The sequence below is a fragment of the Glycine soja genome, chromosome 8, assembly GCF_004193775.1.
Source record: "Glycine soja cultivar W05 chromosome 8, ASM419377v2, whole genome shotgun sequence".
Classification (NCBI taxonomy): domain Eukaryota; kingdom Viridiplantae; phylum Streptophyta; class Magnoliopsida; order Fabales; family Fabaceae; genus Glycine; species Glycine soja.
This window is the reverse complement of record NC_041009.1, coordinates 43198557-43210811: the sequence shown is the minus strand read 5'-3', so window position 1 is coordinate 43210811 and position 12255 is coordinate 43198557. Positions and strand designations below refer to the sequence as shown.

The 12255-nt window shown below is 31.3% G+C and overlaps 1 protein-coding gene and 1 pseudogene across 2 annotated transcripts; both read right to left on the bottom strand.

Annotated features, from left to right (window-relative positions):
• Positions 1–4062: 4062 nt before the first annotated feature.
• LOC114421529 lies at positions 4063–6350 on the bottom strand (annotated as a pseudogene).
• Positions 6351–9212: 2862 nt separating this feature from the next.
• LOC114423875 (protodermal factor 1-like) lies at positions 9213–11522 on the bottom strand. Of its 2 annotated transcripts, none has more exons than XM_028390782.1 (3): positions 11254–11522; positions 10503–10812; positions 9213–9777 (listed from the first exon to the last, which is right to left on the bottom strand). In XM_028390782.1, exons 1-3 carry the CDS (start codon positions 11423–11425, stop codon positions 9441–9443), a joined length of 819 nt encoding a protein of 272 aa, XP_028246583.1. In that variant the 5' UTR covers positions 11426–11522; the 3' UTR covers positions 9213–9440. The 2 variants fall into 2 exon arrangements, with proteins under 2 accessions (XP_028246583.1, XP_028246584.1); XM_028390783.1 differs by having other exon boundaries at positions 11272–11521.
• Positions 11523–12255: the final 733 nt, after the last annotated feature.

Here is a 12255-nt window from a genome sequence, read left to right as displayed (position 1 = left end):
AAAACAATTCATAGCCTAAAAATTATGTTTATATAAAACACAATACATAAATCGAACACAATATATGCCAAATTCAAAGGTTCATATACAGATCTTTACATACCAAAGTTCGTAGAAATACAGACTATACAGTGTTTTTTTTTTTTTTTACAGTAGTAGAAATACAGTGCTATGCGCCCTGTTAATCCCCAGAGCCAAAACTAATTAAACACCTGAGATTATAAGACTTGTAGCATTACTCTAAATAAACATTATTAACAAAGTGGAATGATTACCACGTTATGGCAATGACCCACCACCCAAGATATTAGGAGAAATATAACATCTGATATGCGGGATTTAAGTGTCGGCAAAATGGTTTTTCATACTTGGGTGCAACTTTGCTAAGACTCTTGGCAAATGACATGACTTTAATTAGCTTTTGTTAAAAATAAACTAAAATGGTCCAACTGAAAAGTTAAGCCAATTAACTTGTTAGATCCAAAAGAAAAATTACTTAATGATCAACTCTATTTAAGCTCTTAAACTAATACTATGAACATTAACGTAATCAACTCGTATGATTAATGAATGATATATATAAGTTAATTTTATTATTCAGTTGATCACCCACTAATTTTTCATGATCAGCAATTTTGTCTTTATTTTTATATATAGCCGTGGAGACTTCAGGAGTTATCCTATAATATTAGATAAACCGCAAGTGCCTAGCTATTTAGTGGACGTGACGCAACTCTGTCACGTCATTAATTAATATAATGGATGCAAACTAATGATAAGTATTAAAATGAAATGTAAATTTTTTTAAAATATTTAAGAAAAATAATGAATTTTATATATTTTTTAAAATGATTATATTCTATATATAAAAAATTTAATTAAACATTTTAAAAATATGATAAAAAGTAAGATATACTGTAGAAAGAAAGAAAACTCAATCATATGTACATATGAACATAACATGAAAAGGTCAATAAATGATTGACACCTCGATGGCTAATTTAGCAGCATCCACATGGTTTGAGCTTTATTTGAATGGTGCTTGTTGGCCTTGGATTCTCTTTAATAGATAGAGGGGTACAAAGCATGTTCTTCTTGAGCTGTTTTTCGTTTTTGGGGGTCATAAAAACTAGTTGGCATGCTCAAACCATACAAACAGTTTAATTGGAGTGATCAATATATCATTGGGCATTTATAGCTTTTCGTGATTGGACATATACAGAAGAGAGTTTCAGTGTATTGGCATAATAGTATATGAAGTACTACTATTATATACCATTAATATTGGGCATTTATTGCTTTTCGTAATTTTTTTTTATCTTAATCTTAATAAAATGGTTATGAAGTTTTTTGTTTTATTCTTTTTCATTTTTACTTCACAATAAAATGTAGGAGTAAATTACATCCTTTATTAAATTAATTTTTTTTTCATAAGTTATTTTATACGGAATAAGAAAAATTAATAAAATGTATAAAAGATAATAATAATTTTATAAAATTAATTTTATCCTCATTAATTTATTTTTATTTTTTGTTTATTATTAATATTATAAGAGATATAAATAAAAAAATAATAATTAATATCACATTATATTGAAAATTAAAAGAAGAATTATTTTGTGACTTATTTTTTTATATGGCGATTCTTATGAGACGAGATAAATAATAAAAGATTAACCAGAAAGTAAGGGTATAATTAAGAAAAGAATAATTAATGTTACTCTAAGATTTAAAATGAAATACAAATAGAAACAAAACCTTAAAAAAATTGAAAATTAAAAAGGAATGGAGGAAGGGAGTATATGTTATATTAATGCACATTTGACCATTTTTTCCCCCTATATATATAAATTAGAATAGATATATTTGAACGGTACTTTTTTAGTTGTCATTATTGTGAGATTATATTTTGATATTATTTCAAATATTATATTTATTATTAAAATATTCTATTTCCTATTAATCAATAATTAATTATTGATTAATCTTGTAATAAATATTAATTTTCTTTTTCATATTATAAATAACATGAGGTGAGGTGTGGTCTACATTGACACAACAATACACAATAAAACACTGTTATAGCATAGATTCTCCATGAGAGAGGAATAAAGGAAGCTTGTGCTCCATCAGGGATATACTGACCCTGATAGACCTCTCTGCTTGTCATCCTATTTCTACAATCCGGTGGATCTTTCTGCTGGTTGTTTGTCTTCAAGCAATCCTTTCTTCTTTTCCAATGACTTTTCTAGCAACCACCACCATGCAACAAGCAATTTGCTTTTCTTTTTTCCATTCACCACTGCCAAGTCTTCCTTTCTCCAATGTGACCACACCCAAATAAAAGCATTTTTACCTATTTTTCTTCTATGAGAGCATTTATAGAGATTTTTCTTAACCTTTTATCTCTTTTTGAGTTTTCATTTTTAATATTTTTAGTTCTTACTTGAATTTTAATATTTTTAAAATAAAATATCAATACTTGAAAATAATAATGTATCATATTATAAATGATTTATCATAAATTTAAAATATAATTTATATGTTCAAAAATATTAATTTTATCATAGATTTTTAATTATAAGATTATTTATATATTTAAAAGTTTTTATTTATTTTAAAATTTAATTATATAATTAAACATTTATTTTCTATAATGTTAAGGTTGAAATACTAATTAATTAAAAATTCTAGACAAAGAAGTTGATACTAGCTAAGCTAATAGGTTTCTTCCTCAATAAACATTTATTTTCCTTTTTGTTAATTAGTTTTAATCATTATTTCTTTATACTGAATTTAATCATTAATTTAAGGATAAAATTAAATTCAACTTGTATGATATTTTATAAGTATCTTATTACTCAATGAAATGAAATGTTAAAGCTCAATTTCTATACACTATTAGTTTAATAAAAAAATTATATTGTCTCCTAAAAAAATTATATTGTGAATCAGCCCAAGAATTAGAGGTAGACATTTGTTTCCTATACTCCCACTATTGAATCCAGCATCTCACATTATATTTTTGAAAATCTCATTCTGTAATGTAATTTTACCTTCTAGAATGGACATTCCAAATTAAAATATAATGAAAGATGCATGATACAAATAAGAGAATGCATGATTCAAATGCCTTAGAGGTCCACCTATTACGAAGAGTACTTCATTGGACAGTCCACAACCCTTAAGCACTAAGCCTAAAAGTGTGGGTGCTTTGCTATGCTAGATCAGTCGATTTGAAGATCCAAACATTGTTTTTTATTTGAAAAATTATCAAATTAAAGGTATTTATTATAAATAAAAAAATTGCCTTCTATTCCTTTTTCATCCAAAACTCAACTCACAAATAAGGGACTTCCCATTACCATACTTGAGAATTCTGCACTTGAATAATATATTGTACTTGGATGAGAGTCCAAAACAACTAAAGCCCATTACAAATACTTAATCCATATTTTAAATCCATATAGAAATAATAGTACATTATCATTATATTACTTTTAAAAACAAATGATGGGGCATAGCTGTATAAGTATTTTTTTTAAGAATCCATAAATCTTAGACTAGATAATTTTTATTATTATTTCTCTTTTTTTCTTGCTGGTGTTAATAATTTTCATACAACTTTTAATTTTTTTTTCCTGACTTGAAACGGTTGGCATGTCCAGTCACAGTCTCGCAGAACTCTACTAAGGATACAAATATAGAAGGGTTGCTTAAATTGAAAAGTGGTTTAAGATGCCCTCCATAAAGTTACCCTAAATTTATTAGTACATGACTTATTAATAAATAATTTAAAAATCCATGAACGAATTTGGAAATATTCATACATCAGGGGTCAACCCTTTATTCAACTTCTTTTAATTTGGACCAAAATAGTTCTGTTACAGAATAGAACTTAGAAACTAGAAAATCCAAGCATCTACAAAAAGCAGAAGCAAATATAAATGGAAAAAAAGGTAAAAGAAATAAGAAAATCAATTCTATCAAACTAATCCAAACCAACCAAAAAAGGAAAAATTAAATGATAGAGAACAAAATGTATACATTTATAATGGTTAATTATGCTACTCAAAACCCCGAGCTTTTCTTTTTTGGCTCAAACACATATTTGATCAATGAGTCCTTGATAGGTAACAGCTCAGAAAATTCCTTTTTCAATTTTGACGAATCCATCTCATTAGTGCTTGGGGAAGTGAAATGAGCCTGTTGTTCAGGTGTAAAATTAACCCATCTAAAAGTAGGGTTAACATAATCCTTGTACATCTCAAGAATCTCTTTGCAGGTCACAATACCAGGATTTGTGAAGTTCCAAATGCCCCTGCAATTCCTTTTGGCCATCTCAACTGAAATTGGCACAAGTTCATCCAAAACAGTGATGCTGTTTGGAATGTTGGCCATTTTATCAGACCTTGTTATCTTAGTGATGAAGTTATGTGGGTTGCTGAGATCAGATGACACTGGCAATTGGATTCTTAGGGTGCACACATTTTCATATTCCTTTAGCAACCCATCAACCTGAAAACATAAATTGTGATAAAAACAAAGTTAATTAGTGACCATGCAAAAAACCAGTAAATAGTAAAAACATCGATAATGTAAACACTTTTTATATTGTCATCTAATTATAATTTGTTATATAAGATAAATTTGTTAACTTTTATAACAACTATTTTAAAAGTCATATCTTTCATGGTTTCTTATATGCTAATACTATAAATTTTTTTCATTAACAAGTCCTAAATACTTAACTCATGCAAAAAAGTGTGCAACATAAATAGCAAAATGCAAGCTTATATGAACTTACCTTGGCTTGTGTTCTAAAATAGAAGGAATCTGTGGAATTTGTTTTGTCTTCAAAGTTACCACAAAATGCATAATTCATCATAGGAAGACCATGATCTCTGCAGACATCTGCCAATGTTAACACACCAACAACAACAGCACGTATGCTTTCTGGTATATGATCTTCAAACCATTTTACATTTAATGCTCCAGTCACACCAGAAGCATTGAAAACATGAGTAGGCTTAATGTTCCTAAAATCAACCTAGATTTGTGATCTATCATCTAATCGTGCTGTGCCATATTCAAAGGGTATCCCTTGCTTCTCACAAATGTTTCCAATAAGCCCTCCAATCCACCCTGCACCACCATATATCAAGAACTTCAAAGAAGCCTTATGTGGTGACACATTGTTCCTTGTAGCTGAAACAACCACCATTCTGTTCTGATTAGAATGGTTCACATCGCCATCGGAAGCGATTTGGGTCACATTATCGATGTCATCATAGCAGTACTTCTCAACTCCTGGCATAGTGAGCATTCTTGGATGAGGAAGCAAAGCACCAGAAACATCACCCCACCAATCAGGATTCTTAACATACCAATCCATGGTTTTCCTTAGACCCTCTTCCCAAGTAGTACCCTCGCACCACCCCAAATTCTTCAGCTTCTCATCATCCAAGAAGTACCTTTGGTCATTGAAAGGCCTATTCTCCACAAACTTGACATGTTTATCAGGATCCAAATTGAAAAGCCTACATATATCCCTAGCCACATCAATCACCCTCCTCTCTTTCTTTGTCCCTATATTATAAACATGCCCTACCTCACCCCTATGGAGAATAATCTCAAAAGCCTCAGCAACATCTTCACAATAGAGATAACTCCTAACATTAGATCCATCCCCATGAATTGGAAGACTCCTTCCCTTCATAGCCAATATCAAGAACTTTGGAATCAACTTCTCAGGAAACTGATTAGGCCCATAAACATTGTTCCCTCTCGTCGTTATAACCGGCAATCCATACGATCTACCATATGCCATGACAAGCATTTCAGCACCAGCTTTTGTGGCAGAATATGGATTGGTAGGTAACAACTGAGAAGCCTCATGGTTTCCAACCACAGCATCCTCATCTGTCTCACCATAAACCTCATCAGTGCTAACATGAATGAACCTCTTCACTTGACCCTTTGAGACCTTGCATGCCTCAAGGAGCACATGTGTGCCATAGATGTTGTTCTTGGTGAACTCAAAGCTGTTGCCAAAGGAATTGTCAACATGAGTTTGTGCTGCAAAGTGCATTATGGTGTCAATTGACTCAGTGAGGAGGATGTAATTCACTAAATCAGCACTTCCAATGTCTCCCTTGATGAACTTGAAATTCGGAGATGAACACAAGTGAATGAGGTTCTTCAAGTTTGAGCAGTAATCTAGCTTGTCAAGGACTATGATTTTGTAGTCAGGGTAGTTTTGCACTATCCTGTTGCATACATGAGATGCAATGAAGCCTGCTGCTCCTGTTATGAGAATGTTCTTTGGCTTGTATGTGTTGGCCATGTCTGCATAACTTTTGTGCAAAGCAAAGAAACTTCTAGTTAGATATATATCATATGTCACCAGTTTTGCACAAAGTGTTGAATCATGAGTCATGTCACATGAATTTATCGGAACATTTTATTAAAACCTCATTTCCCCCACCCAGAGGCTAAATATATGCTTTTAGAACAATTAAACACCAAAGTAAAAGTTTATTTTTTTTTATGCAAAGTAACAGTTTAATTTTGATACACTGTTGAGTGTAAAGATTGATAAAGTTAGGAGTAGAATGTGTAAATTTTGAAATAATGGGTATTGATGTGTAAAATATAAAGTAAAAAAGGAGGTGTATTTATTCAATCAAGAAGGATGTATTTTTAATTGACACCGCCTTCAAGGAATGTCATCCTAATTATTTCTTAATTTGCTTATCCAAATACTGCCCTTAATGATTTTATTAATTATTATATCATTTATGAATTGTAGAAATACTATATTTTTTAGAGAAACTAACTGTAAGAACTTCCTAACGAGGGTGCAGCATATTAAGGACTCAAAACCATAGAGAACTAGACATATAACTAGACAGAGTGAACACTGAAGCAGAGAAATATAACAAGACTAATATAGTAACAAACTAACGTAGAAAGTACATCAAAATACAAACTAATAGTATAATTAAAACAACAACTAAATATAAACTAATAACACGAAAGTACAAACTAAGATAGGCTTAATTAAACATAAACGATCAAAATCTTCAATCATAGAAAATACTAGCTCAACAATTATATAATAGCAGTGAATTGAAAAGTGGGATATAACTTACAGGAGCTCCTCAGTCACAAGAGCAAAACGATAAAAAGTTGTAGCAAAAATGGAAGTTTTGTTCTAAATTTGTGAACAAAAGTTGTGACATCATGTATTTATAGTTTATCATATTAATAATAATTGAATTGAATAATACGCCTCACTTAGTTTCATCACTCTCATGGAGCACGAGTTACGTTTTTTTATTCGTCATATATTTCTTTCATTTTCTTTTTTTGTCTAAGGCAAAATATTCCTCAACAATCCTTATCAAAAACCAACAATATTAATCAACGTATGGCGGCACGAGGATCATAAGTTTTAATAAGTTAACACGTGACAAGCTGATGCCTTAGTATGCATGAATTCTGCGTTAAAAAGTAGAAGTGATAGGAACATATTTTAGTTTTTTTATTAAATTTAAACAATAATAAAAAGAGAAAAAATTATACACTTGTAATCTAAATTTTTTTATATCGTGATTTAATCATAATTTATCATATATAATAAATTTATTGAATTTTATGATAAATATTTTAAAAATTATATTAACAATAACTTATGATTAGATGATAGTGTAAAATATTTTATACTGTTAGTACATAATTATTAAATTCTAATAAAAATATGTTAAAAATGTATTAAAATATATATTGTTAGAAATTTTTTTAAAATATGTTTTACTTTGAGACTGTGTACAAGTAAAAATTATTTATTTTATATAACTTAAATTTATTATAAATAAATATTTTCTAACATATAAAATCTTGAAATTGTACTATAAAATCTTGAAACAAATGACCCCTCATAATTTTACCTAGCTTTCATTCCTCTTACTCCTTGTCTCCCAAAACCCCCTTTTAAAGAAGTGGACAATGCCCTATACTACAGGCCATCAATGACAAATTAACTGGGGAGTGGGGACCCTTCAAACGCAGCTATACAATCAATCAGAATTGCAGGGTTCAAGCCATTCCTTATTCTCCAAAATTCAATTGATTCCAAGCATGAAACCCTTACTTTGCTGTTCCTTGGTCTTTTGGAACAGCTCGCTTCCAACCCCACACAACCATTACTACAGCTAGGCGTCACCGCAGCATTTCCAACTTCACTCCATCTATTTTCCTATCATCATAATTTTGACATTCAAAATAATAAAATTTCTATTGAAACTTGCACTGGAAATACATTTAAAATCACTGTAAAAATTATTAATGACGTACACATTTTAATGAATATTTTCTATTTTAAATTTTAAACATGTGTCCCTGATACATTAGCATTAATTTGCATGGGGGTAAACATCTTTAGCTACCGTTATAATAAACGTTCCAAACTTAATGACAGCAATACCATTTATTTTTCGGAATATATAACTAATTAAGTAGGCACTAACTGGTCCTCCTCCCATTGCTATTCACTTGCTCCCTTTCATACATATAAAGGGTATTCCTCTGGGATATAATGGAAATCTCCTTTTCATGTATGTTGTCTTACTAGGAAACAATCCTAGACAACTTTAAACATTCAAAAGGTTGGGACCTTGCTCGGCTGCAAGACTCACTAATTATTCTTATCATTTGAATGGAGTTCATGTAGTAAATCCCAATCACACTTCTACTCTATGGCTACTTCGGTATTACTCTATTGGGGAAAGAACAATTATTCATGACCTAATATCTAAATGGCACCCAGGAGAAAAAAAGAGAGAAAGTTTGGTATATATAAATGTTCATATATCATAACTCTTTTTGGGAAAATTAATTCAGCTTGACTCAGCTTTTAACGTGGGGAACTAGGGTCTTTTATTTGAGTATTTTTGGTTTTTTATAAAGAATATTGCCTTTAGTTTTATTTTTTAAAACTAAAACGTGTTTAAAAAATTATAATAATAATAATTATTATGTAATATTTTTTTGAAAAATTAAAAATGTTTATTTTCTTTTATAAATTTGAAATAATATATAACTCCCACAAAACACCAAAAAAATAGTTATCTTATCATTACTTTTTCATTTAAATGTAAACAAATGGAGCCTTGTAATATTTGGAATGAATGAAGGTCTAGAACCATCAATGGCAACAATGAATAAACTTTATTCAAACCAAAACCATAAATTTTGCATTAAATTTCGAAGAAATTAACATGATATCCATCTCAATGCATATTAATGAACATATCATGTGAGAGCCTTAAATGACACAAACTAACAGAAATCTTAAATATAAAATGGTCTTAACTCAATAAATTGGCACACCATACTAATTAACTAATTAAGAGTACTACTACTTAATCTGTATTTCATCATGGTCTAGGCTTCATTCTTCCTTCGTTGGCCATCTTGAAGAGCTGGGCTTGTGCTTCTGCTGCCTTGTTGGAGTTGAGTGAGGCCACAAACCTGTCCCTGACTTGGTTGGTTGTGTAAGGGAACTTGTTGTTCACCATGGAGTTGAGGAAGGAAGCTGTGCCTTCTCTGTAGAGTGCTCCTAGCCCATCAGTTCTTGTGTTGGAAAGTGCTTGTGGCAAGCTAAGGCCAGGACTGAACCCTGGAACAGTAGTACCTGTCACACCAAATGCACTTCCTAGGGTTCCCCACCAGCCAAGGATTCCCCAGATGATTGCTGGATGATTCCTCCAATAGCTGAAGATTAATGGAAAAGATCCATCAGTTACTATATAACTTGAAATAATATATTATCAAAAAAAGATTATTCTTTTCTGATTTGTGGAAGTGCATGCATGTTTGAGAGGGGAAAAAATGAAATAAGAAGAGATGAGACAAAAGTATGATATAATAGTAAGTAATGTGATGTGAAAAACAAAACATAGAAAAAGATACATATTAGGATAAAAAATCCAATGTATATTAAATATATAGAGTACTGATATATATTTTCAGTTATAATTTTCACAATATTTTTTGTGATAAGAGAGACAAGAGAGTGTAAACTAAAATGAAGATATATGGAGAGAAATAAAGAGAAAAAATGTTATAGAAGTGTAGCAACAAATTTAAAATAAAATTAACATAACAACTTAAGAGCAAAGGTATTTTATTTTCTATACCTCTACATGACATGCGAAAGGAGGAAAAAGAGAAAGAAATTAAGAGCAAAGGTGACTCTGACAAGAAGTGTTTAAAAAGTGATGTAGAATTATTAGGATTGATATATTATATACAACCTTGGTTTTTTCATTTCACAGGTTTTACTTCCTTTCAGGTGTAAGGGTTTTGGTCTAAAGACTCTAAGGATAATGTAAAATATAGGTGGGAGGGGGAACATTTTTTGTGTCATATACTTCACTGTATATTACATATATATGGGGTAGGCAACATTAAACAAAGTTGTGAAATTAATAACTTACTTGCATGTGCCAGTGAAGGGAGATGGGGAAGGAATGAGTGGTGGTGAGGGGATACTAGGGGTTCCAGGGTCAACTGGAGTAGTTGGTGGGCTCACAGTGACAGGTGTTGGGGGGCTACCTCCATAGTATCCACCTGAGGGAGGGTTTGATGGTGTTGATGGAGTTGAGGGTGTTGTTGGATCATGATGTTGTGGAGGTGATGATCCACAGTTTCCACCTGAGGGTGTTGATGGAGTACTTGGACTACTGTGATGATGTGAGGGTGGAGAGCTTCCATGGCCATGAGATGGAGGAGTACTACTGTGTGAGCCTGCAATGAGTGGAGAAGAAATTAAAAAAAAAAAAAGACAATATATATCATCCAAATTAATACGTGTTTGGAAATTCGTTGAGAAGTAAGAAATCACTTCTGGATGTAAAAGTTATAACTATTAGTTTGTTATTAAAGACAAAAAACTGCATCTGACACGTGTAACCAAACACACTCAATCTTTTATTAACTTTTAAGTTGGTTCATTTCAAACTTCCAGCAACGTATGAATAAAAAACTAATAATGATATTACCTCTGGTCCTTGTTATAAGCAACAAGTGTAGTGTATTATGTTATGAAAAGGACCACATGCAGGTAGTATAATTATGCTATGAAAAGTTATATTCACTCATACAGTTGCTAGCAATACACACTATATATTTATGCTTTTTGCATCAATATTGGACTAATTTATGTGGATACTTCAGTTAGAGGATTACACAGAGAATCGGAGAAACCTGAGGGGGGACTTCCAGCATGTGGATCTGGGGTGTAGTAGTTCTTCTGATCTTCAACAGTGGTGGATACTACAGGAATGACAAGGCTCTGAGAGATCACTCCAACAAGCATTGCAAACATGGTGAAAGAGGCATGGCTTCTTTTCCTCTCCATTGCTTCTAGCTGCTTAGAACACAAAAGAAAGAGAGAGAATAGATAAAATAAGGGTTACCAGAGGATTTTGAAGTGTGGTTTGGGGAAGGGAGAAAGCATGGAATATAAAACAGTTCACAGAAGTGAGAAGTAAATATTAGCGGGTGGGAAGAGTGTGTGGTTAGTTGATGTTTTGCAGGGTGCATTTACTCATGATATTAATTCACTACTTCTTGTAATATAGCCTGAAATTTTCTGAAAAAACCTTGAGCACATGTCTAATACATCCAAATATCCTCTCTCTCCAAACCCTTTTATTTTTTTTCAAAATTAAGCTTAAGCAACTTGTGTGCAAATTTGGTACTAATTGAAGGTACACCCCATTTTCTTAGCATATGTTTACTCTAAAGAAGTTTAGGATATAGAAACCTTATTTAGCATTACACAAATTGTCTCATTCAATATATTAATTAGGGGAGTTACCTTGAACATATAATATCAATCGCTTGAAAGTGAAATCTACAACACAGTTCCCCCACATTTGTGGGAGCAGGATAGAGACATACCCTTAGGTATAAATGAATATCAATATACAAGTTACTTTGAGAAACAGTTGTGGCTGATTGTACCAGGCTGTGGCAATCAATACATAGTATGTGTATGCTTTTCTGTATTAATAAATAGACATACAGAAGGTGATGCTGTATAAAATGTTATAGTGTATATAAACATGGAAGATTGAGTGCACCTAGCTAATAGAAAGGAATTAACCTGATTTACCAATTTGAAATTTCCAACCCACCTTGGTACATAAAAATTTCAAGAAAATAAAAGTAAAAGGGGAAAAGTTT

Bases quoted from the DNA above. Each gene is read 5' to 3' on its own strand.
- LOC114423875 (XM_028390782.1), bottom strand. From the start codon at position 11,425: ATGGAGAGGAAAAGAAGCCATGCCTCTTTCACCATGTTTGCAATGCTT. The intron at 10,813-11,253 runs GTAATCCTCTAA...CACTCATTGCAG, and splicing joins AGGTTTCTCCGATTCTCTGT to GCTCACACAGTAGTACTCCT. The intron at 9,778-10,502 runs GTAAGTTATTAA...ATTAATCTTCAG, and splicing joins CCCTTCACTGGCACATGCAA to CTATTGGAGGAATCATCCAG.